We start from the raw sequence: 26,890 nt of genomic DNA, 5'->3' as shown, positions 1-26,890 counted from the left end.
TTGGTTGTTAGTTACACTGAATGATGCCATCAGGTTCTTAGGCAGAAAGACATGTATCTCTTAGAGCACCTTTTCTCAAACTTTTTTTTTTTGGCTGAAATACACCCTTTCTTTTATTTCTGAATCCAAGTCCCCTCTTTGTCCAACGACAACATTTTGCTCAGAATACTATGAAAAAAACAACAATAGATAATGATGGAATGAATGAGTGATAACACACCTTTTAAAGAATCCTATTTTGTGAATATTTGAATAAAACACTATTTAGTGCCTCCTGAATACATTTATTGCCATCATTTTTATCATTTACGGTCATCTCCCTCCTTGTGTGAGACCAAAACTGACCTTTGTATTTTCAGTTCATATTCTAAGCAAGATCATTTCTATCATCATTTGTGCGTGTTTTTTGGTGTCATTTTGTTGTTCTTTGTCTGTTCAATTTCGTATTCAGCATATTTTTCTCTCATTTTGTGGGTTTTTGGTGTCATTTTTGTGTGTTGTCAGTATGATTTAAATTATTCTCTCTCAGCGTGTGTGTTTTGGGTGTTGTTTGGTGTTGCTCTCACTGCCCTCAGCATCGCATGTGGTCCTGAGTCTGTCTCGCAGACAAAATGTCAGTCCATTTCTCAATAAATACAAGGGAAAGATATAAAATATATCACATAATAGTTGGACCTACCCCAACTGGAAACTTTAGCTAATTACTAGCAAACACATGGTGTAGTCTAGCAGAGAATGAGTTGACCTACCCAGAATGCAGCTGTAAATTATTTGATACATGCTTGAAAAAGACCATATATGGGAAAAAGAAGTTTAACAAAAAATAAATCATTCTCACCTCTGAACGGACGTTCTTCCTACATCACCATGGAGGAGACGTTTGGTTCAACTTTGGAGTATTGTAAGCTGTTGAACAGCGCTCTCTGGAGGAGTTTTATGTAATGAAAATGATAGATATCAACCATAGTTAGGCTCTACTTGCAAGTAATCTCTGTTTGTCTTTGTGTGTGTTCCTCAAATATCTTTGCGGTTCATGGACAGACTGAAATGAGAGTTTCAACATGGCTGCTGCTTGGTTCAATGGTGTGCAACGTTGGATTTGTTTGGACTGCAATGATACCCATAATTAATTATTTCTTAAAATGATAATTCCCCCTACTTCTTTTGCATTAGGTCTAATAGTACTACTAGTGAATGTTTTCATTGTTTTGGCTTTGCTCGTACTACTAGTAGACTAAAAACAGTCTACAAATACTAGTGAGATTTTGAATGTACTCGTACTACGAGTAAACAAAAAATGTCTTCTTTTAGTAAAGGTTTTTGGTGCACTAGTGCGAATAAACTTTTTGAGTAAAGTTTTACTTACGAGTAGTACGTTTCAAAATTTTTTAAGTGTAGTACTATAGTAAGTAACTAGTAGATTATTTTATATTATGTTATATTAATATATATATATATATATATATTTTGCACATTTAGTTTTCAGTCATTTCATTAAAATGCACCCCTACTTTCTACCATAACCTCTTTTCCCTCAACTTGGCTTGACATTTTTTCCATAAGTTATGTCTTTTGTTTTTGTGGAGGACTTTGATTGATGACTATTTCCTTGTTTACAGTCACATCAGCTCGCAATTCCATTGTGAGCTGATGTGACTGTAAACAAGGAAATTTGTTTAATTGATATATATCAACTTGACAAAGATATTTCACAAGATGCAACAACTTTGTTATGAGATTATCTGTGTGCCGACACTAAAATGGAATCTCTGTGGGAACAAGACATGTTTGTGAACTTGTCTGAGAGAAAGAAATAACACTGGAGAAACAGAGCTCTGACATTAGGGGGGAGAAATATACATACATAAGTATCAATATTGACATGTTATGAACTCAGAAATATAATATGCATATAATTCTACCATTACAGGAACAAAAACTCATACACTGCAAAGAAACTTCAAAATCTTCATCCGGTGTTTGCTGAGCCAAATATTACCTTACAGTGCCTACTGAAGCAAGTTATTGTTATAGGTAAATTAAAGGCTTAGATCAGTTTGCGATTAAATTCGGATTTAAAAAAAAAAAAAAAATATGTATATTACTTTTGGGCGGTAGGGAGCAGTGTTGTGTTGTAAAAAATTAATTACAAAATTGTCTCAAATAATGAGAAAATTAATCGACAAACCTGATGTTTGTCAGTTTGACATGAGGGTTTTGGACAAACTGTATAAGCTAGTGTGAATTGTGCTTCTGTGTGGGGCTTCAGGTCAGTTTTAGGTTTTGTTTTTAAGTTGTTGTGCTTGTATTCTTGTATGTGGGCCACAGATTTTATGTGGGAAAAAGAAAAATTTCAACATTATTGTGTCCGTGTTTGCACTTCTACATACAGTGGCTGTGGCCAGTCATGTTTTCCGAGCTACTGATTGAAACGCAATTACCTCGGAGGTCGAAATTGACGACCTGGATCGTTCCGGGTTCCGAGTGCAATCGAATGCAGCATAAGATGAAAACTGATCTATATTATTGTGTCCGTGTTTGCACTTCTACATACAGTGGGTACGGAAAGTATTCAGACCCCTTTAAAATTACGCTTTGTTTTGCTAAAATAAAAAAAAATCCTTTTATTTCTCATTAATGTGCACTGAGCACCCCATCTTGACAGAAAAAAACAGAAATGTAGAATTTTGAAATGTCACATGGTCCTAAGTATTTTTCCTTGATTCCTGACATGCTTTAAATGGGAAAAAAAATTCAATAAACCCTACTCAACATGGTTGATCCCTTTGTATTGTTTTTAATATGCAGTTATAGTGAAACATTTGGAATAGGGACGTTGAGGTTAATGGGTAATTGTTCTGTACTCTGGTAAGGGCTTGCTGTTTAATAGCAGAACAGTAGTAACCTCTTTCCTTACTCTAACATTCACTTTGAACTACTTTTTTTTCCAGATTTCATCTCCTGTGATTTTAAAACCTAGTAGATTTTCCTTAAATAGTTAGTAGTCACTGTAATTGTTCTTTGGAATCACAATGACATAACTCCTGAATAATCAGCTCTGGTAGCAAGTACTGATTGGGAAATATGTGCATGTTCTATGTTACAATATGTTTCTAGGCATTGAACTGTTACTTTGCAGATCAATGTTTATATGAAAATGGCTGGTAAAAATGTGGAGTGGCTGGTAGAAATAAGAAAGTGCCAGCCACAGTCGTACTGTAGAAGGACAAAAAATGTCATTTCCATCCCTGGTGTGGACTCCCGCAAGGGGAATGAAATATGCTGGTTTTATATTTATCCAATGCTCCACCCCAGGTCAAAGAACTCCTGGATCAGCTGGGTAGTTGTCACTGTTCATTTTAATATGACACTGAATTTAACCAAGAGCTGAGTCCAAGTGAAAATGGTCTTTGTCCACTCTGTAAAGGTTGTTGGCTACCAATTCATTAAACACCTTTCATGCTGTTCAGGTCCCAGTCAGGCTTTCACATCTTATTGATAGGGTGCTGCGACCTCACATTGCCTATGCAAATATGTATTTACGTTGCATTCGATTGCACTCGGAACCCAGATAAATCCGACAGAACAAATCGGAAAAGTGCAATAAAACCACCCTTGACCTCGGGACCCTGACTCAGGAACTTGGGCAGGATCCAAGCATCCTTTTAGCAAAATGGTGACACCCACCGTTAGATGTAAACAGTCACTTTCTCCTCAACTTTTACTTTTATGTGCCACCTAATTTGGCATGTGTTTCTAAACGTGCAGATTAACTGTATAGTGGTATTTCCATCCCCACTCTATTCATTTGAACACTGCTCTGCGTAAGTAATGATATCTGTGTAGTTCAATGCATTCTCTACAGTCTATGGTTCATGAATCATGCAGGATTCCCCTCGCAGTTGCGTTCAAGTCTTACTTAAAGTGTATGATGTCTCTCTTTATCTCTTACCCTCAAGGAGCTAATATAGTTCCCCAGCAGGCATTTTTGTTATTCGAAAAATATTAAAACAAACATCAGCTTGGCCATGTTTTCCGAGCAACTGAATGAAACGCAATAACCTCGGAGGTCGAAATTGATGACCTGGATCTTTCCGGGTTCCGAGTGCAATCGAATGCAGCATAAGATGAGAACTATCTTAGAGACAGCTTAGCTAAGGATATGCGCCACATGGCAGTCGTGTCGGGCCCACTGAAGCAGGCGGGACTCATGGTCAACCCGAAAAAGTGTGCAGTTGGATGGAGGGAGGTACGGTATCTAAAGTATCACTTGGGTTGTGGACAGCTGCAGCCTCAGATAGATAAAACCACAGCATTTGCCGCCTGTCTACTGCGTCACTGGGGAGGGTGGGGTACGACCATCGATTTATTCTTAACTTTGCAGACCTGACAGTCTCCCTGACCAATCTCATGCATAAATGTGCCTCAGACCTGGTCCAGTAGATGGAGCAGTGTCAGCGAGCATTTGAGCAGGTAAAAGAGACTGATTAGTGAGCCACTTCCTCATCCACCCTTACTCCTTCTGTTTGAACCATATTCCCGCTGCATTGGGTCACACGAATTCCAGCGGAATTCCAAGCCACACACACACACACACACACTGAAAGATCATTATTTGTTGTTCAATTTAATAATACCAGACATGGCTAATAAATTATATGGTTAATAAAACAACACAGCTTCTAGTTGTGAATATAAACGGTGGATATTCTTGTCAAAGATCATGTTATGCTTCTTTTTATTAAATGGTTAAACAACAGATGCCTTAGCTAACGTTTTGTGGTGTTTTGGACACTATAAACACCGTTTTACATGATGAAACATTTAAAATAGCTTTATGTTGGGTATAGAAAGTACCTGAAAAAAATGGCATAGGAAAGACAATATGTGTAATTTCAATTTTTGCATGAATCATTACATTATTGTTTTTTTTTTATGAATTTTTAAGCACGCTATGACATTTCTTTATTCTCATTTTGGATGGTAAGAAGAGTCCTAAAGTCCCTTAGGGAAAAGCTTGGGAGTCTCGGTTTGACAGCTATCACCATAGGGGGTCAAGGATCACAGTTTTGACGTCCTGGGAATTTCCAGTATACCCAAAGGCATCTGTTTTAAAAAGGGGGTTAGGATGTTTGAAGAGGCCAAAAGGGATCTTATCTCACTAGACTGGGGATTGATGAGACTATTTCACCCTTTGGTGAGTTGTAAAGCGATGGTCATTCTGAAACTTCAAAGTGTCAAAGACGGTTTTCTCAGCTCCGTTATTAGGTTCAAAGGAAGAATAATGGGGGAGAGTTGAAGTATGCAGAATAGTCTTTCCCTGTGTCATGAGGAAGGTTCTGAGGTTAGAGTTCAACTTGAAAGGGCCTTATTCCCTTACACCATTTAACTAGATATTTCAGTTGAAATATATTGTGGTTTTGTACTAATCTCTATGATTCAGTTCAATTCAATTCCACTTTTTTTGTATAGTGCAATTTACAACAAAGTCACCTCAATGCTCTTATCAAAATATAAAATTCATGTTATGAAAGAAAAAAACCCAACATGATCCACATGAATAAGCATTTTAGCGACAGTGGGAAGAAACAACTCCCTTTTAACAAAAAAACAAATCTCCAGCAGAACCAGGTTCAGAGGTGGCAGCCATCTGAGTCGACATACGCATGATAAATGTGTCTTGTTTGGTGTATTTTGGAGTCATTATGTGTATTTTTGTATCACTCTGTTGTCTTTTGGTGCATTTTTTGCATAACTATTGTTTTTTGTTGCCATTGTAGTGTGATTCTGGAGTCATTTTGTCTATTTTTGTGTCTTTTTTGCTGTAGTTTTGTGCATTTCTGTTGTAATTTTGTGTATTTTCTTGTATAAATACATTTAGTTTTGTGTATTTTGAGTCATTTTCATATTTTGTTGTTTGGTGTATCTTTCTGTAATGTTTGTTTTTTGGAGTAATTTTATGTGTTTTTGGAGCCTTTTTGTATAAATATGTGCATTTATGTTGGCGTTTTGTGTACTTTTTGCATAAATATTGTTTAGTTTTTTGTTTTATTTTACTCATTTGGTATATTTTTATTATAAATACCTTGTGTGCGTGTGTGTCTCTACCTGGTTGCCGTGTGGAACTCCATCTCTCTCACACACATGCACGCGGCATCAGACACGCGCATGCACGTTCTCCGTCACAGATTTTTGAAATGCGTGTGTAGAGAAGAAAATAAATAAATAAATAAACGGACCTGCAGGAACTTACTTCTGGGAACTCTTCCGTTGTCGCAACTCTCTCTCTAAACAGCGTTTAGCATGTGCATTTTGGTTATTTAGCACGTGGTGAAAATATCAGTGTTTATAATGCCGTATCCGCAGAGAAATTAAATTTTTTTGCCGTCAGCTTTCAACACATTGACAGGCCATTGCGCGTCAATAACTTCCGGGTCCCGTCATAACGTCTGGGTCTAAAAAGCGAACAATCAAACAAACATGAAAATAAACGTTTTGAAACATCTTCCTCTCTCTCACTCGTGTCCCTGCTGTTCGTGTCTGCTTGGCTGGGTGCGCAGTGATTGGCTCTGGCAGGGAAAACTTGAATGTGCTGTCTAGGTGAAACAAAATTAAAATAAATATTCGGAAATTACCAAATTACTCCAAAATAACGGATGCACTAATTTTTTTATTTGTTATGAATCAACTTGATATTTTTCAAAATCATTTTACTCTGTTATTTGTGTGTGCCACTTTTTTAATGATTTGCTGGGTATTATTTAATCATAAAATGATTTGTTGTGAATTTTCAGATAATTTCTTGATCAACTTAATCATATATTAGCACCACACCACACCTCACTGTGGCACCCTTAGTTGAACCTTCATGTTGTACGGTCTCGTTGTCAAAGTGACTCCATAAACAGGGGTATAGTCCGGCTCCTCTGCATCTTCAGGCCATTCGAACCTAAACTTCCTCAGAAGTGTCACCAGGATCAGGAAGAGCTCCATTCGAGCCAAAACCTCTCCGAGACACGCACGAGGACCTGAGACAAGTTACAGCAAAACTTTAATCATACACTGTGGCTTGGCAATTCATATCTAGATGCCACTCTGTATGGTTTATTTTTTAAATGTTCTTATACCTGCAGAGAAAGGCATGAAGGCTTCTGGTTTAATGAACTCCCCCTGCTCATTAAGAAAGTTTTCCGGGTTGAATTTATCAGGGAATTTCCACTGTCCCTCCTCATTCAGCACCGAGGACAAGTTTTCAATGATCATCGTTCCCTGATGGAACATTAAAAGAAATAAGAAGTAAAATGGCCATAAAAAATCCTGTTACCTTGTTGTTTCTGTTGCCACTTTCCATTGTCAACATACTTTGGGAATTGTGTATCCCATGAGTTCAGTATCTTTGGTTGCGGCGTGAAAGACACTGAGTGGAACGATATTACCAACCCTCTGAACTTCATGGATCACAGCCTGTCGAGAGAGAGAACGAAAGGTTGCCAAACATGTACTGAGGGCATAATTTGTCTGAAGTTGTCATAGTTTTAGTTATTATTGTTTTAGCTTACAATACTATATGCCAACAACTGATAATTTTTATCGCTGTACTGGCAAAAGGGAAGATGTAAAGATGGACAATACCTGCACGTAAGGCATGTCGTGCCTATCTTCAAAACTGACCCGATTTTTCCCTTCTAGGGCCCGATCTATCTCACGCTGGCATCGCTCTAAAGATTTTAAAAATGTCGTATTAGGCCAGATGTAGTTGAATGACAAATAAACAAAGCTTGCTACAAGACATGGCTAAATAAATGATTTTGAAGCTACTTCCATAAAATAAAGCACGCATTTAATATGTTCAGGTTTTATTTATTCAGACAATTCTTTTTCTGGTAATTTGATCTCCTGACATGTTTATAATGCCAACTGTCAGTCTTCCTCAGAGGTGATGAGAGATTAAGAAAGAACTTGTAGGGATACGTTAAAGCAATCACCCCTGAGGAAGACTGACATTTGGCAGTCAAAAGATGTCAGGAGATCAAATTTCCAGAAAAAAAGTTGTGTGAATAAATTAAAGCAAGTGTTTGTTTGGATGGGTTATGTGACCTTGTATTTGTGGAATGCTTGATAGGTAAAGGAAGGCAATGAGCAGGGTGTTAGAAGTTGTGTCAGTCCCTGCAAGGTGAAGATCCAAGGCCTCGACAAGCAGTTGTTCCTCTGAAAATGAAGACTCAACTCCTCTCTAAGCAGAACAGAGAGTGATTATGAAATGCCAACATTAAAAAAACACTTTGAGAGTTAAAAAAAAAAAAAATGTTGTTAATGCTGACCAAGATGTGTTCAAACACTTCTGTAAGAGGGGTAATAATAATAGAGTTCCTGTAGTGAAAGGTCAAAGATCCTGGGGAAAGGGTGAGGGTTATGGGGAGATAAATGCATGTTTATCCCCTTAAATTGTTTCTTGTCTAAAATGTCTGGATGTCCTTTCTGTTAAAGTGTCTGTTAAATGTTCACATGGAACTTTTCACATCTTCAATAACAAGTGGAGTGTAATGGAAGTTCTTCGCCAATCTTTGTTCCTCTTCTTGGAATTCAGAGGTCATGACATCTCCATTGCATCCACTACACTTCTGATAAGAATGAAAGTATACTTTCAATATGATGAAATATATAACAAAATTACACACCTTGTTTTGCTCATCCAAGTAGCTGTCAACAAAGTCTCGTGGCTCTCCTGGGATTCTAGACTTTTTGTGCTCAGTCACCAAAGTATTTACAAGTCCGATAGCAGTCTACAAACACACAGCATTGAGTAAAGACTTACTGCATTTTAATTTTACTGAATAATCAAAAAACAAAACAAAAAAAAACAAAACAAAATTGAAATTACCTTAAAATGAGTAAAGACGTTTCTGAAAGGCAGTGGTAGATTGTGAACGACGGGCAATGAGTCATACAACTGGAAGACACAGAGGTTTAAAGTTAACGTTCACATTAAAATAAATATTTCATTATCTGAACAAGCCTCCTCACATTTTGGAAAATAAATTGTATAGAAGAATAATCCTTGTTATGGAGATTTTTAATGAAAGGAGACAAAGCAACAGGCTTCGCATTTCTAATGTTCTTGTATGGCTCATATGATATGGTCATTTTCTGATGATCGGTATGTTTATCAACAACTGAAATGCTTCCACAGATATCAAGGTTGGATATAACTGTCATATTTGATCTGCTATATCTGATATCCTACATCAAGTTTTATTTTAGTATGTTAAGATAAGTCATTTGTCATATGTTTTTTGTTTATTGCATGGTTTCGTTTATTGACGATTGACATCCAGTATTTTGATGCATTATCACCACACCTGGTGATAAGTTTTTGCGTAATTTTGTAAAATTCATATCAACAGGAATGAGATTTGTATCCATAGGAATGAGAATTTTGCCTACAAGAATAAATTGAGCCATCTTGGCTATTGGCACTGGTTTTGACTCACCATAGCCCAGGGTCCATTGATCATCTCAGTGAGTTTAGTGATAGAATGAACCATCTTTGTGATGAACTCATCTTTGTACTCGTATCGTTTGCCAAACAAAAGCTGGCAGATGATGTTCGAGGCTGCATTATGAAACATTAGTTGGGGGCTCATGGATTTACCTGAAAAGCCAACAAAATGTAACTAAATGCAGCATCAAGAGAACAACTAATCAAAGGACACTTAATGTCCCCTGATTCACTGACAACTTACCAATGCCCTTCTCCAGTGTTTTTATAATGTACTCAATTTCTCTATGAATTATTCCCTCCATTGAGGTTTTTCCAACACCAAGGTTTCTCAGAGTCATGAGAACAAAGCGTCGATGTTCCCTCCACAGGGCGCCATAGTCTGCCATTATCAAACCTGCAATACATGAAATGAAGACTTTCAATTACAGAATACTGTCATCTGAAGTACATTTAGACACTATGCTCTTCTCAAGTTCTTTAGTTTAATAGTTTTTTCCCCTATTGTTTTAAAGTAATGGGATTGGACTTTGTAACACAACTAACGTACCAACTTTTAAACCATTCTTTTTGAACCAAGTGTGGGTAGGATGGAGAAATGGACTGCAAGTTCAATGTAAGCTTACAGACATAGTAACCTGAACCTTTGTTGTACCTCTGAATGTATGGTACTGGCAAATAATTCTACCAAAGTTAATGTTGTAAGTGTATAACAAGTACAGCTAAATAAACCAATTAAGCACTTATTCAATATACAAATCTTTGATTTATATTGATCATAGGGACAAAACTTTAAAATGTGTACTTTTAACTGTAACAACAGCCCGTAATGTCAACTCTACCTTTTCGATCATTAACATCATTTATCAGCAAATCTTGGGGTCTTCCAGCAAAATCTGCACCCTTGTTGACAAGGGCTTCTTTTATGGTCTTCATTCCACTGATGACGACAGCAGGTTTGAGACCAATGTAAAAACTGTATATATTTCCATAGGTCTTTCTCAGCTAAAAATGAACAAAAACACATTTTAGCAAAAGTATCATGTCCATGTCCACATTTAATTGACCTTTTTCAATACTCTGTCATATTTTGATTTTGAATAATATTATCATGAACCCTCTGAGCTGAGTGCTCTGCAGACTGATACATGATCTGTACGGTGTAAACTTTTTGTGCTTTGGGAGGGTTACTGATCTGATGAGACAGCAGAATTAATTAATCTGTAAAAAAAATAAAAAAAATACCACATTGAACCACATTAAGAAGAATGATATTTACTCCAATATATGTGCAATATCTACTATTTACACGTGTTTACTGTTTACATAACCATATCTACTGCTTACGCATGCAATACCAATCCAGTAGCTTTTGTAACATATATTAATTAATATATTTATTCCAAAAAGGTCATTTCCACTTTCTGGCTAAGGCTTTTTGTTTTGTAAATTTTTACTACTCTTACTGCTTTTAAAAACTGTATTCTTCAATCTTTTTTCTAACTTTTTTTTTAAACTCATGCCTGATGTCTGACTGATGAACTCTGCACAAGAAGTTCTAATTACTTGAATCGTGCGTGACGAATGACAAAAGAAGACCTTGAGTGTTGGCAATTACAAGATTAAAAAGAAATTCTAGCCAAAGTGGGATGTACCGGTACTCAGAGTAACCCATGATGTTCTCTGGCTGCTATCCAGAAAGCCAGTGGTGGAATGTTGACATTGGTTCGTCCAGGTTGTCAGTTGTCAGATTAAGGATGAGGACGAAAATCTGTTCTGAAATAGGTCATAAAAATCAGTGCTAAACTTCCTGCTAGTAATCCTTCTTTGCTGCTCTTAGTGCACATTAATCAATCATCAATTCCTACCCTATGTTGTTATTAGTAGTTATTATGTGCATCACTACAAATAAATGCTTTTATAACAGTAGGTTTTACCTGTTTACATGAATGTTTTCAGTAAATCGTGCTTATTAGCTGTAATTTACAGCTTTATGTGTCTCTATTCTGTTTTCAATGTGTATGCATCACTCAGAACTGAATGTTAATTACTGTCACCTTACAACATTAGTCCACACCCAAATATTTTTTTATTAACTGCTTGACAAGAACATGACTAAAACAAACTCGTGTTGTGTATTAATTTTGTTGTCTGTGGCTTGTTTTTCAATTTCGTGACTCCATTGGATGAATCTGGCATTTATTAGCTGGCTTCTCAAAGGAAGTAATCCCATGAAAATGGCTTTAAAAGGAATCACATCATCATTATTTCTGCCATACACCCACGCACACACACACACACACACACACACACACACACGCACAGAGTTAATCCCTACCTGACCCATCAAGCAGGTAGTTCTAGTAAAACCATGAGCCAGTAACAAACAAAAGTATTAAATGTCAAGAAGACCAAACAATAGCTTTGTCTTTTCAAAATAAATAAAACATAAGTAAAAACATCTTCTGATTTTTAATAATTTTTTTTTTTAGTATTTATCTCTCTGATTTTGTCTCTCGGTGCAATGATAATATGCATGAACACATCTATTAATGCTAACCATGTGCAATAGGGCTATGTGCATTAATATTAGCACTTTAACTATAAACACATCTATTAATGCTAACCATGTGCAATAGGGCTATGTGCAATAATATTAGCACTTTAACTATAAACATCTATTAATGCTAACCATGTGCAATAGGGCTATGTGTATTAATATTAGCACTTTAACTATAAACATCTATTAATGCTAACCATGTGCAATAGGGCTATGTGCAATAATATTAGCACTTTAACTATAAACATCTATTAATGCTAACCATGTGCAATAGGGCTATGTGTATTAATATTAGCACTTTAACTATAAACACATCTATTAATGCTAACCATGTGCAATAGGGCTATGTGTATTAATATTAGCACTTTAACTATAAACATCTATTAATGCTAACCATGTGCAATAGTGCTGTGTGCAATAATATTAGCACTTTAACTAACAACTAACCAGGCCACCGGTGATGTGCAATGATTTTAGCAATAAACAACCAGGCTAAGGGCGAGGTGCAGTTTCTTCTTTAAGACAAAATATTAGCATGTTTGCACTTCAGCACTGAAACACTTTATCGTCTGCTTTATGCAATGGTCACTTTATTTCTGGTGTCTATATTTGAGTCTTTGTATTTTATTGTACTGTCCATGTTGTTTGATTTTGGGGTTGTCTTTTTTCTTTTAATGTTTTTTTTTTTTTTTAAATGTACATTTTGTTGTACACAACATCAACCTGCTTCAGAAACTAGCCTGTGGCTACAATCTGGCACATTTACATGTTCATGTCCATTAATGTGCATTGTTCCTTCTCACAAATAATTAAATACATTAAATAAAAATGGATTAGTATTTTATTCGTTTTTTCTTTACATGTGTCTAAATGACATAAACCATCTCCACTTGGCTGAAGTTTATTTCTCACAAAAAATGCTTCTGGCTCATTTGAAAAGAAGAATGTCGAGTGAGAATGACCTTTCCATTTACAGTAGTTGATTGCATTCCGATCGCTGAGATAGATCTGTTTGTCAGAAAATAATTTTCTTCCAACCTGCTTTACATTTACTGAGAAATTTCTCTTACCCTCTCAAAATCCTTCAGAGGGTTGTCTAGGCTCAGTTGCAAAATGTTCCCCAGTAATGGCAGGACAAAGGGTCCTGGTGGAAAGTTCTTGTGCCTCCGTGGTTTCAGGAGAAAAAGGATGAAGCAGACACAGAGCCATAGCAGTGCAAGGGAGAGAAACATGGCTAGATAACCTGGGACAAACTGAAAAAGTTAGTTCATACACTTGCTGGTATAGACAGGCGATAAGCTCCGCCCTATCTACCTGTTTCTGTATTTTTTTTTTTTTGCTATTATAACTTCATTGAAAAGGTGCAAGATGAGTCTGTAAGTTAATTGGACAGCATGTAGTAGCAGTAGAATAGGATGGTAAAATTGCAAAGTAAACAATTAAGATGTTAATCAGGCTATTTAGATTAATTGTAAAATGCAATGAATGAATGAAAAAAAAAAAAGTAATAAGGTTTCAATCAGTACCAGGATCGCACACTGTATTATTTGATTATATGTGCAAATATTTAATCATAGTTTGAAAATAAACTGATTGCCTAATAATATATATATATATATACACAAACATCTCCCCTGGAGGGAGACTCCACACATTAAAGCAAAGAACTTGACAAGTCATGTGTACTTGTTTCTTTATTTCAATCTGCATAACCGAGAAACACATACATCAGCCGCATTTAATACAGGCGATCTGCTCAGATGCTTCTGTCTTCACCTGAAAACCCTGAGGACCCCTGCGGCCCCTTTGCTTCCTGTGTGCATCCTACACTTGGTAACCATCACCGTCCAATATAAACAGTGTGCTTCAACGTAGCGTGTAGCGGCACATGACGGATGTGAATACTGTTGGGCTTAAAGAGACATCGGCTTCATTTTCGGACAGGTTTGGGTTGTGTTCTCTTGGGACGGGTAACGTCTTTTTTCGGCCCGATTAAAGCTCTACTGTGTGCATCCTACGCTTTGTAACCCATAATCACCGTCTAATGTAAACAGTGTGCTTCGTAATCTTAACAAAAACAATCAACTAAATAAAACAATAGAAAAATATGAAATTAATGATTGTGTGTGCGGGGGGGCATGTCCAAAACAGTCCCTATATTAATGCGGGTCCCACATTGTATCTCATTTAAATTTGAAAAGCATGTCTTGGAATCAGCCTTACAATATTTGTGAGTATTTACTAGTGGAGGACCTATACCAAGGACGACTAAAGGTGCGTTCACACCGAACATGACTGAAACAACTGCAATCACTTCAATCACCCGTGATGAGTCGCTTGAACATAGTGGCGCTTTTTGGTCGCTCCATCACTTCATCGCTCCAGTGACGTGATGACCAGGGCCTGTGGAGCCAGTGACAGGGGAGAGAGAGTCCTGCTGCATCGAGAGGGAGGATCACTTCTTCTCCGGCCGTATGTTCACAGCATTTATCATAGACAGCACCGCTTTTATGGTTTAAATTATCAACTTAGGGAGTTACTAAAGGATGAGTTCACTCTGAATGCAGGCGTATTCAAGAAGTTAACAGCTTAAATTTTACCCCGCTGCAGCCGTCACACTGCAGCAGGAAGAAGTTGCTGATGCCTTGGCTCTACAAAAAATGGCCGCCAAGGGAGTTATCGCTTGAAGTTTTTTAAAAAGTTAACATTTTTCATGTCACTTGAAGATAGGTTGCCTCATTTAAATAGATTTTGAATGTATTCTAGTCGCTTCAGTTGCGTTCGATGTTGACACATTTTAACTCTCCAACTACATTCATTATGACTTCATCAATTCAACAAATCACTTTTGGCTTTAAAGTATGGCTGGAACAAAGATATATATATATATATATATATATATATATATATATATATATATATATATATATATAAAAAACAACTTTAGCCTTATGTCACTAATTTTGGCCCTCAGAGAGGTACATATTTCAAAATGTCGCTCGCTCACTCACCTGCCACACGATCTCTCTACGCTGTGAAAAAATTCCTGGTGAGAACCCTGGAGTTGACACAAGATGGTTATCTACACAACCTCACTTTGTGAGTTGAACTTTCATTCGATACAGTTTGGGAGTCATTGTGAATCCATAGATCGGAGTAAAGTCCGGCTCTCCTGCATCTTCAGGCCAGGCGAAGGTGAACTTTTTAAGCAGGGTCACTATGACGAGAAAGAGCTCCATACGAGCCAGAGCTTCTCCTGGACACACACGAGGACCTGAAATATGGAAGGAAAACCAGTAAAACATTCATTGTGTGCATGCCAAAGTAGATCTGATCCGATACCCATCTGTCAAGTCTCCTGTATTTTACCCCTCTTTCCCACCATCCTCCAGTATTAGTATTATTCATGTTTGAAATCCTGGTCAACCCTCATGAGGTTATTGCAACCAGTTTACCTTAAAGGTCCCATATCATTCATTTTTCACCCATCTCCATTTGTTCTAAGAACCCCAAAATCATTGTATTTGACTAATTCCTTCAGATAATTCTCTGAATGTGGAATAGCGAAGGCTGTGGGGGCAGGCCTGCGCCTGAAGAAGGGGCTTGCAGGTGCTTCTTCTGCAGCTGTGTGCAGCCGCTGTAGAGCCAGGCGCATGATAGAGCACATAAAGTTGTCTTCCACCTCAGCCGTTGAACTCTGATCTGAGGAGTGGGAGTCCTGCTCAGACATCTGGGATCCGACATCCAAATCCTCCCCATAATCACAGAAATGGCTAGCCAAAGCTGCCAAAGAGAGTGGATCCTCCCTGGGCAACAGCGATGGCAATGAGGTAGAGAGTGTCGCATCAGCCACCAGGGGAATAACCGGCTGGCTGTCGGCCAGCAGGAATCTCATCTGGACAGCTGCTCGACTTTAGAAGATAACCCACTATGGTCTGACTTCGTTTTCTTCCTGGAGGGGGCAGCTGCCGTAGCCTCTGCCCACCTCTTAGAGCGTGTCTGACGAGCCGGAGGTGACTGGCCTGGGGGTAGGTCGACTTCGGCTAATGAGCCTTCCACCCCCGCCAACCTGGCAACCCTTGCTGCCCGAGGCAAGTAGCTGCAGTTCATGCAGGGTTTGCCTGACAGCGACTCCCGCAGGCGCTCAGGACCAAGGCACGTGGGGCATAGGTTATGGCCATCTTCTGGCAGTAATGAAGCTCCTCAGGATGTGCAGATATGAGAGCCATCCATTGTAGCTGCACTGAGAAGACACTAATCTCAACACAGCTGTTCTAGCTCAACAGAGGGAGGAGGCGCATACGCCACTTATTCGGTATCACCGTGCACTCCTCAGCTTAGCCTGATTGCGGACGCTGTAGATTGGCCGAGTATAGGGATCATATACTGGGGAAGGGAGAACACACGCTGCCTGCACAGTAGAGACCCAAATATAATAAACAAAAAACAACCATTGTACTGTGGTCCTCACCTGAACTGGGCTCTTTAACAGAGGATGATACTCACTTACAGCCGGTGAAGCTAAGGTAAACAAACCCACGCTGGGCTTTGGGCGTGCGCACACGACCCACCAGCAAACAAATAAAGTTGGCGAACTCAAACTTCGGGAGGAAGCTGCGCAAACGCAGCCGTCACCGAAAATCTCTTTCTTTTTAAAGACAAATTGTCGTTCTGCCGAATAAGAGGCTACTTACCATGTCAGCGTGTATTTTTCGGGACCAAACACAAACTATATGCTGGGGGGAGGAGGTGCTAACGCGGCCTGTGCCAACAGAGGTTGCTAATGGGTGAAGCTACCGCTATCCAAAAACTCACCGTTGCAGTTCCTGGAGGGCGCATGCACGCTGCTCTGACCTACCACGGCAGCGGAGCTACTAGCGACGGCAGCTGTATGCACAATCTTCCAGCAAACTGCATGCAAGGAGAAAAAAAAGGAAGTGGCCTGGAGTGACACAAGATATAAACTTCCTCCGGGTCATCCAGGGGTCACGGGTGACATTGTGGGTATACATACTTGCACTGCGTATGGGCAAAGGGGAACACTCAGTGCTAAAAGCACCGCCTCTGGCGGTCAGCAGGGATGAAATAGAACTTCGGTGGGTGTTTAAAGCTGCTGCTGCTGCTGCTGTTACTGGATGAACACACAGCACGGAGACAGACTCACACAATAGCTGCTTAAATATCAATGTGTTTTACTGTAATGTGCAGTTTCTTGGCTGAAAACTATAACAACAGTGAGTGTATAGCAAGAGAAAATCGCTTTGGTGATCACTGATCTGCCTCAGAGCAAGTCATGCAGGCAAGCCTCGCAGGCAAGTCAGTGTATAGACACGTCCATTCATGAATATGCATGAGCAGGCAGCAAACAGGCCGTTGGTCAGAAAGTCCCTTTTTAGAGGGCTAAAACTGTGGAAAACAAGCGAGTTTGGGAAAATAAACCTCAAATACTATGATTTTGGGGTTCTTAGAACAAATGGAGATGGGTGAAAAATGCATGATATGGGACTTTTAAGACAAGCCGGTTGCAATATCCTCGTGAGGGTTGACCAGGATTTAAAAGATGTTTTAGTTTTCTTACAACCATACGATTACTGATTGGGAGCTGGTCATGAGGTGTTAATTGCTTCTTGTGACCCCATGTATACTACATGATGCACGACACATGATTTAGCCGAGACTCGGCCCGATACCAAAAATAGACGCACAAGTGAAAAATTGCTCAAAATGGGCCGAAAATTGCAGTGTATGCCCGCCTTTAGTTGCTTCCAGGTTTGTTACTGCTGTTGGCACTAATCTAATCTTATCTAATCTAATCTAGAGAGACAGAGGAATGTTTTTATTATTTTCATCCTTTGCATCAGAAAATTGAACTCAGAATTGTCTTTCTGGTCAGACTTCATTTGAAATAAAACAATCTAGATTTGTATCGTATTTCGCCATTTTGTGAAAAAATATTGAGAAATTAGTTTTGGTCCATATCGCCCAGCCCTAGTAGGAATGTTCACAGCATTTGAATGTCAACAAAGGTCGGCCTCCCAGATTCTAATCACCTAATTGCAATTAGTAAGTGGTTGACAAGTGGCCCCTGTACCTGTAGAGAAAGGCACAAATGCTTCCCTTTTAAGAAAGTTTCCCTCCTCAGGAAGTTTTCAGGGTTGAATTCATGAGGAAAATTCCACTGTTCCTCTTCACTCAGTGCTGAGGCCATGTTCTCAATGATGATGGTACCCTGATGAAAAATCACACTAAAGAACGATTGTTGCACTATTGTCTACCCTGAAAAAACTTTTCTCTCTTACTTTAGGAATTGAATAACCCATAAGGTCTGTGTCTTTGGTTGTGCAGTGGAAAACACTGAGTGGCACGATGTTGGCAACCCTCTGCACTTCGTGTATCACTGCCTGGAAGGAAATAATGCATGGATTTCATCTTCATTGAGGCATTTCATTTGTCTTTCTGTTGGAGGAAAACTGTTTGGTAGGATGCTTTACCTGCATGTAAGGCATGTCTTGATAACTGATTTGATCCTTGCCTCCCAACACCCGGTTGATCTGCTGACATTGTTCTAAAATGGTAAAAAAAATAAATAAAATAAAATAATAATAATAATAATAATAAGTCACATTTAACCAAATAGTATTGAAATACATGTTAATGACTTGTACTGGGCCATGCTGTCCTACCTTGAATGCGTGGGTAGTTCACAAGATAAAAGAAAGCAGTAAGCAGAGTGTTGGAGGTGGTGTCAGTCCCAGTACAGTGAATATCTAACACATACATGAGAAGTTGATCTTCTGAAAAGGAAGAATCTTGTTTATTCTATAAAAAAAAGAAAAGAAAAACGGAATATGATCATTACTAAATTTACACATCACTAGAACAATAGAAGTCAATCGTTTTGAAGAAATAACCAACCTCTGAGATGACAAGTAAATCTTTCTTACACATACCTTTTCCATCTCATCCAGGTTGCAGTCAATTAAGTCTCGTGGCTCTCCAGGGGTTCTGCTTTCCTTGTGCTCTTTCAGCAAAGGATTTACAAGATCTTTCATAGTCTGGACCAAATAGATAACAAGATTTTAACAATTCAAATACTTTTTTGGAATAAACAGTATAGTTCGATCCAAGACCTCACAAACTCACAAAAATGTTTTACTCATGATAACGTGACTTTACAGGCATATGTGTGTGGATTAGAAGATGGATACCCAACTGAGGCCCGGCGTAACTGGTTCGGACAGATATTTAGAACTGCTGGTTGGGTTTAGGACGGGCTCAGCACATACTGTCTTTGATCTGATCTGTTGACATTAACAGTTGTTTGTTAATAAAAGCGGCTTTACTGCTAAAACTAATGTAAATTTGTCATTTGTATTAGGAAAAAAAAAATATTTTAACTGTCTGGTTTGGAAATAAATATCTTAATGCCTGTCGGGTTATCGCTCTGTTGGGTTCGGGTTGAGCGAAAATATGCGGCCCAATCCGCACTCTAGTAGGGATCTGCAAGGGGAAAATTTTTGCAGAATGTCACATAACAGTTTTTCATCATGTGACTTTTGGCACTAATTGCTGACCTTGCAGATCCAGAAATGTACTCTACGGAGAGTAAAACATGTTTTGGGAGTTTTTGGCATGATTTTAACTCCATACATCAGATTGATCAATTGAGTTGATTTTTTTTTATTTTAGGGTCACCTGATAATTTTTGAAGGCATTTTTGAAGGGTAGAGGAAGTTTACGTATCAAAGGAAAAGAGTTGTACAACTAGGACAAAAATCAGATCATAGCTCAGATGGTTTCTATTGAATAATTTTGGTAACACAGTCTTACTCACCATTCCCCACAGTCCAGTGGTTATCTTAAGGGTCTCACCATAGCAGTGAATTATCACTCTGATAAACTTGTCATCATACCCATAATGCTTACCAAACAGAACCTGGCAGATAACATTAGAGGCTATGTTATAAAACACGACTTGAGGATTCAGTGTTTTGCCTGTTAAACATGACACAACAAATGTAAAGGATGATGAATGTAAATCGTAAATTACTAATTATTGTGAATCCATCATTTGTTGCACTAACAACCTACCTATGCTTTGTTCTAATGTTTTTATTGCATGTTCAATTTCTTCATTTATTCTATCCTCCATTGAAGTTTGTCCAAGGCCAAAGTTCTTAAAGGTCATCAAAGTAAAACGACGATGTTCCTTCCAGTGGGGTCCATAATCTACAAAAATGACTCCTAAAACAAGCGCACAAGATCACATGAAAAGCTTTACAAAAGCCTTTTTAAAAAAGGAGACAGTATATTAATGCTTTACATTTAGCTTTACCATTAAAGACATTTAACACTTCCATTAAATAAACAGTCTACTTTTTATTGCTAGTTGTACCTTTCCGCTCAGTGAGATAATTAAAAAGCAGATTTTGAGGTCGTCCAGCAAAGGCTGCACTCCTGATCACTATCGCCTCCCTGATGGCCTTTATGCCATTGGTGACCACAGCTGGTCTGGGACCAATGAACAAGCTGCAAGTGTTACCATAAGTCCTCCTCAGCTGGAAAGAGAAAAAAAGAGTGTGTTTGAATTGGTTCATCACATATATCTATTCAAGAAACAGTCAAGCATTGCAAACCGGAAACAGGGAAGTTTTAGAGACTAAATCTGTATATAAGATACTTTAAAAAGAATGCATATAAGCCGTCCGCATGGCGCCCCAGCGGGTGGTTTTTACAGATTTTCTCACTCTGTGACACGTTTTCAGAAGTTATTGTATTTGTATTCCAAATCCTTGTTGCACAAGGTGAAAACAATAAAAAAACCTGACTGTATAGACTACAACGCGTCTCCGTGTGGACGGGGCCTGAGGGGGTCAGAAACAAAGGCTGCACATTTGCATTACTTTGCATTACCCTAACACCCCTAGCAATAATTGTTTTATGTTTGAGCTTTTCACTCACCTTTCATCCAGCTCCCTACCCTGTGATGGAATCACATAATAACTATTTCTCCTCTTTTTTATATTCAAGCTCTTCACAACATGGTTGTGCACAAAATGCTCACAGATTCTCATTTCTGCTCACATCTGTATGGACTAAACCCCACTCTTTTCCATGTCTCAGTTTACAGTAACATCCTGGAATGTGCGTGGTATTCGCTCGCAGACTAAAAAGATTAGGATATTTGATTATGTATCGAGATTAAATGCAGACACTGTCTTCTTTCAATAAACTCACTTATTTAAATCACAAGAAAAATCTCTGACAGACTCAAATTTTAACAAATTATTCCAATTCTAGACAAAGTGGTGTCTCGATTCTTATCAACAAAAGGTTACTCTTTAACATAATCAACTCCGCCCTAGACTCAGAGGTTAGATATAATATTATAAAAGTGGTAATCTATAATAAATGTTTTACAATTCTAAATCTCTATGCCCCCAATAATGACAATCCTGATTTCTTCCATAGAGTTTTCTCTAAGTTATCAGACCTTTCTGCAGACTCATCTCTAATCATTGGAGAGGACTTCAATCGCTTAACACATCATTGAACAGATCCAGTGAGTGCCCAAATGCAAAACCATCTAGATCTGCTAAAGTATTAATGGATTAAATGGAAGATTTTGGAATAGGAGATGTATAGAGACCAGTGTTGGGAATATTACTTTAAAAAGGTAATTAGTTATAGTTACTCACTACTTGGTCCAAAAAGTAGTTAGTAAATGAATTACTCTATAATAAAAGTAACTCATTACCAAATAAAGTATTTATTTGTGTTACTGTTAAAAGAAAAGTTGCTATATGTCAAAGAATTCAGATTTTTTAGAAAGTCTTCGTCAAAGTCTTCGCTCCTGGATATAATGTACACTTCACATGCACGTTCTTGCCTTTATTACACTTAATTTAAAGTAGTGTTTGTATCGCCACCTTAAAAATGACAACTCTTCATCGGACTGCTCAACGCTCGCCATCTCTGCTGCTTCATTAAATCTGTCGCGGTTGTGTGTGTGTGGCGCCTGTGCTGGCACATGTGTAAAAACACTGGCTCTGATTGGCTACCATGAAACATGACGCCACCTTAGCCAATCATAATCGCTCACCTTGTTTTTAACCCACCTCCTCACTACAGCTGCATATGAAGCATATGCATATGAACAGTTTATTCAATCAATGAATGTAACAGATCCCATTTAACGTTCAGTAACATTAATGGCATTGGAACAGCGTAAAAAGTAATTAGTTAGATTACCCCGTTACTGAAAAAAAACACCGTTACTTCCAAACACTGATGGAGACTGAACAACCCAATTAAAAAAGAATACACCTTCTTCTACCCTGTGCATAAATCCTTCTCCCGAATTGACTTCTTTCTTTCAAACAATTCCATCGCACATAATTCATAGCGATCATGCCCCGATATCCCTCACCCTGCAGTGTGACTCTAATCAGAAATTATTGTCACTATGGAGCTTTAACACTTCATTACTTAATGACATTGAATTTGAAAAAATTATAAGGAAAGAAAAGGAGGACTTTCTGTTAACAAACGACTCCTCGGAAGTGTCACCATCCTTACTCTGGGAAACCGGCAAGGCTGTCATCAGAGGAAAAATTATATCATACTCTTCTGATAAGAAAAAACAGGAACAGATAGCAGAAAAAGCGATTGAAGAAAAAATTAAGAAACTTAGGAAGAATACGAACCAAACCAGTCTGAACTTTTCTGAACTGTCTGAACTGGATATCATCTTTTCTAAAAAAGAATGATCCAAGGAGCTATGTTGTCTGGGGCATTATGACCGTGGTAGGGTCTCCCATGTCAAACAGGTCCTTGGTGACGGGTCAGACTAAGTGCAGTTCAGAAGACCCTTATGGACATTATAAAAACAAGGACCGTGACGTCGCCCGATATGGCGCAGCCGGGGCCCCACCCTGGGGCTGGGGCTCGAATGCGAACACCTGGTGGTCGGGCCTTTGCCCACGGGGCCCGGCCGGGCCTAGCCCGAAAGGACAACGTGGGCCCGCCCTCCTGTGGACCCACCACCCGCAGAGGGATCCTTAGGGGTTGGGTGCAGAGAGGACTGGGTGGTGGTTGAGAGGGGGTGCCTCGGTGGCCCAGTCCGCGTCCACAGCTTCTGACTGTTGGGTGTCGCCTCGGGGTTCCCCCAGAACGGCTGGAGGAGGTGTGCGTGGATCGGGAGGTCTGGGCATCTCTGCTGAGACTGCTGCCTCCGAGACCCGGCCCCGGATAAAAGCGGAAGAAAATGGATGGATGGATGGATGGATAGATGGATGAATTGATTTTGCAACAATTACGATACAAAAATTTCCACTACAATAATAAATCAGGCAAATACTTAGCAAATCAGGTTAAACACAACAAATAAAATTCCTTTTTAGCTGCAATTTCTAATAACTCAGGTCAAACTTTAAATTTACCTCAGGACTTATATAAATAAGGTTTTTCATGATTATTATCAAAACCTATACTCATCAAACTTAAACCCTGACCCTGAAGATATTAAAACCTTCCTCAATAAGTTAAACCTACCACAGCTCACCATAGAACAGAAAACCACCTTAGACTCATCATTAACCATACAAGAACTACAAAATGCTTTGGATAACATGTTGACAGGCACTTCTGGTCAATGCTGGCTCCGCTTTTTTTCAGAGTAGTAACAGAGATAAAAAATAAAAGTTATGTAGGAGGTCACACGAATAAGCAAAGTCAGCGTTATCAGTATGCATGCGCGGCCCTCGGGTCAATATGTTCCCGGTCAGAGTTCACGACTACCCATGTTGTCAACAAAGCCCAATAGTCATACTATCTTAGTGGAACAACCTACTATTAAAGTATTTACATTGCAAAAGGTCGTTTTAAGGCAGTATGCTAGGTTCCAATTGTTCAGTGCATGACTGCCCCAACGGTACACGTAGGCTTAATAAGTGGATGGCACAGGATGATCACAGGATGACAGCGCTAGAGACGATAAAGACACTTTCTTTTGAGAAAAAACAACAGCTTTTAAAAGATGGGAGACCAACACCTGAGCTACCAGACCTTCAGCAAAAGTAAGGTCAGAACATTGTTGGTACTTTCTACAGTAAATGGTACAAAAGGAAGGATTGGCTTTGTGGATGTACCTCACTAAGGCTGTTCCGAGTTGTCGTTGTCGTCATTTTCACAATGGATGTGCTGCCGTGTCATGAGATACTGTATATCTTGTTGGGAGAGTATGGAGGCTATGTTGAATAATTGTTTATGTTTCTTTAATGGTGTTTTACGATGTTGATTTTGTTAGATGGCTAAATGCTTGTTCATGTGGATCTTGTTGCGTTTTTTGTTTCTTATTATGAATTTTATATTTTGATAAGCGCATTGAGATGACTTTGTTGTAAATTGCTTAATACACATAAAGTTGAACTGAACTGAATTAACACTTGACAGCAGAAACATATGAAATTGTCATTGGTGGTCTCGATTTGCAACACCCTGCCTACCCAACCCTAGTGGTCACGGCACGTCACTGGCAGTAGGCTAGTGCCATAGGCATGGGCGTGTGGAAATATGGGTTGGAGTTTACAGACGATGACTGGCAAAGTTAATGTGCCATCTGTTATTGAGCCAATAAAATGTTTTAAGATCTTTTCAGGAACTTTTTTGTTTTACTAATTCCTACTGGATATTTAATCACTTGGCCTATTGTTGGATTACTTTATTCTGGCACTGACTTTCTGTGACTCGTTTAGTCCCACTTGGCCTGGCCTTCTTTTAATTGGCCTAATTATGCATTGGCATGTTTTCATTAGCAGACCTTCAATAAACACAATAAAAGTAATTTACAATTTACACTTGTGTTATTTATAGGAAATGTGTTTTGTTGGCACCTAGTCTATTTTGTTGCATTACTAATTTATAATTGTAGGCTACTTGCATGGATAGGACAATGTTATGTTTTTTAGAGGGTAACTTGCTTTAGGCTGTTATTGTGTTATTGTTATTGTATGTTATTGTATGCCTCATTGTGAGGCTATTGTGGTGCCAATGCAATATCTTTTTGATGTGTAGGCCTTCATGAATAATTTCGAGCACCATATCCATGTGTTGAGTCAGTATTTGGTCTTTCAGGCCAAAAGTGTCATTCGGCCCCGAGGTCTCACTTGAAAAAAATCTGACCCTTTGACCAATTTCACCCTGTCATCCCTGATCTAACCCAAACATACAATATAAATAAAAGTAATATTCTACAGTACATAAAAGTAACAGAGACAATCAAGAAAAATACTCCAGTAGATCCAATTACCTTGCAACCTCCAGAACTGGTTAGATATATGAAAAAAATCTCATGAAAAAAAATAAAAATAAAAATAATAAAACTCTCAAAAATTTAGAGCTCTCTCGAACACTAACTCTATTCAATTACCAGTTTTGGTCTGTAATTATTGAAAAACTGTCCTCCATTTTGGACTGCAGGATTCCTCTATCTCCAAAGCTATGTCTGACAGGAGACCTGACAATGCTTGATCTTCCAGCAAACCAATCGCAATCCATATATTACTGAATTGAGGGGCGGGCGGTGATGCGCCGGGTGTGTTAACTTGGGAGTTGCATGCCGGGGGGCCTAGGGTGGTGGTGTTTGTTGCTCAGGGCCGGGGGGAGTCCGGGATAGCGGTGGCTCACTTGAGAGGACCTCGTGGGCTGGTATATGGCATGTGTGGCGTTGGGGGGACGGTACTATGGAGCCCGTGCCGGGGCCTCCCCTCGGATTGCGCTGGATGGGCGTGTCGTGGGTGAGGCCCGTGGCTTCTGGCCTAGCTGATTCACGTCGGAAGTGGCTGGTTTGCTGGCTAGTTGTGCAGGGCCCCGGAGTCTCCAGAGCTGTAAATTTCTGAATAATCTATGATTTTAATCATTATTGTTTCAAAGTATTTATCCCCCCTATTATTTTTCATAAATGGGTTGCTTCTTTTTTCATTTTACTTGTTAACTCTATTGGATTGAAATATGTGGGAAACTTCAATGTCCTTTCAATGAAAAATATAGGTTTAGATTGTTTACACTGATCAATCAATCCCTGCTCTGTAAGTTTGCTCTCACTGTTTTACTTATTTCATTGATCTTCAATACATGAATCCCCATTATAGCTTAAAAGAAAAATTGCATCTTACCCTTTCAAAATCCTTCAAAGGGTTTTCCATGTTCAAGTGCAAAAGATTTCCCAGCAGTGGCAGGCCATACTGCTTTCCTGGGCCTCAGAATTTTGAGTTGAAGAAGAAAAACACAAACACACAACCATACTAGGGCCAGTGAAACAAACATCTCGGGATGAGCTTGAATGGAGACTCAGGATTGTACCTGTTAGAAATGTTAAACAGGCCTTTTAGAAAAAGCTGAGCTCTTTGCTCTGCCCTCTCAGCCTCTATTCTATTTTTTTCTTCCAATAAAAGCCTTTGCTGCCGCCGCCCCCACCCTCTGGAACTCACTCCCTCAACCCATCAAGAACGCAGACTGATTACAGAACTTTAAAACACTCCTTAATACCCACCTTTTTAAACTTAATGTTATTTCTTTATTTTTTTATTTTTCTGTATTCTGTAAAGCGACTTTGAGCACCCAAAAAGGCGCTATATAATTGATGTATAATAATAATAATAATAATAATAATAATAATAATAATAATAATAATAATAATAATAATAATTATTATTATTATTATTATTATTATTATTATTATTATTATTATTATTTAAACCAGAGTACCAGTGGGTCATGATGGGGTGTGGGCAGGTGTTGGCAGGTGATGTTGATCACTCCCACAAAAACAT

At 38.7% G+C, this 26,890-nt stretch overlaps 1 protein-coding gene and 1 pseudogene across 1 annotated transcript; both read right to left on the bottom strand.

Annotated features, from left to right (window-relative positions):
- Positions 1 to 6,840: 6,840 nt before the first annotated feature.
- On the bottom strand, positions 6,841 to 13,291 carry LOC114465254 (cytochrome P450 2J6-like). The gene is made up of 11 exons (XM_028450136.1): positions 13,130 to 13,291; positions 10,342 to 10,504; positions 9,744 to 9,896; positions 9,492 to 9,652; positions 8,882 to 8,950; positions 8,679 to 8,783; positions 8,098 to 8,233; positions 7,633 to 7,718; positions 7,363 to 7,464; positions 7,128 to 7,269; positions 6,841 to 7,028 (listed from the first exon to the last, which is right to left on the bottom strand). Exons 1-11 carry the CDS (start codon positions 13,289 to 13,291, stop codon positions 6,841 to 6,843), a joined length of 1,467 nt encoding a protein of 488 aa, XP_028305937.1.
- Positions 13,292 to 15,151: 1,860 nt separating this feature from the next.
- Positions 15,152 to 26,363, bottom strand: LOC114464263 (cytochrome P450 2J5-like; annotated as a pseudogene).
- Between the last annotated feature and the right edge of the window lie 527 nt (positions 26,364 to 26,890).

The sequence above is a fragment of the Gouania willdenowi genome, chromosome 6 (assembly GCF_900634775.1).
Source record: "Gouania willdenowi chromosome 6, fGouWil2.1, whole genome shotgun sequence".
Classification (NCBI taxonomy): Eukaryota; Metazoa; Chordata; class Actinopteri; order Blenniiformes; family Gobiesocidae; genus Gouania; species Gouania willdenowi.
Note: the sequence above shows the minus strand (reverse complement) of the source record. Positions and strands in the feature narration are given on the sequence as shown.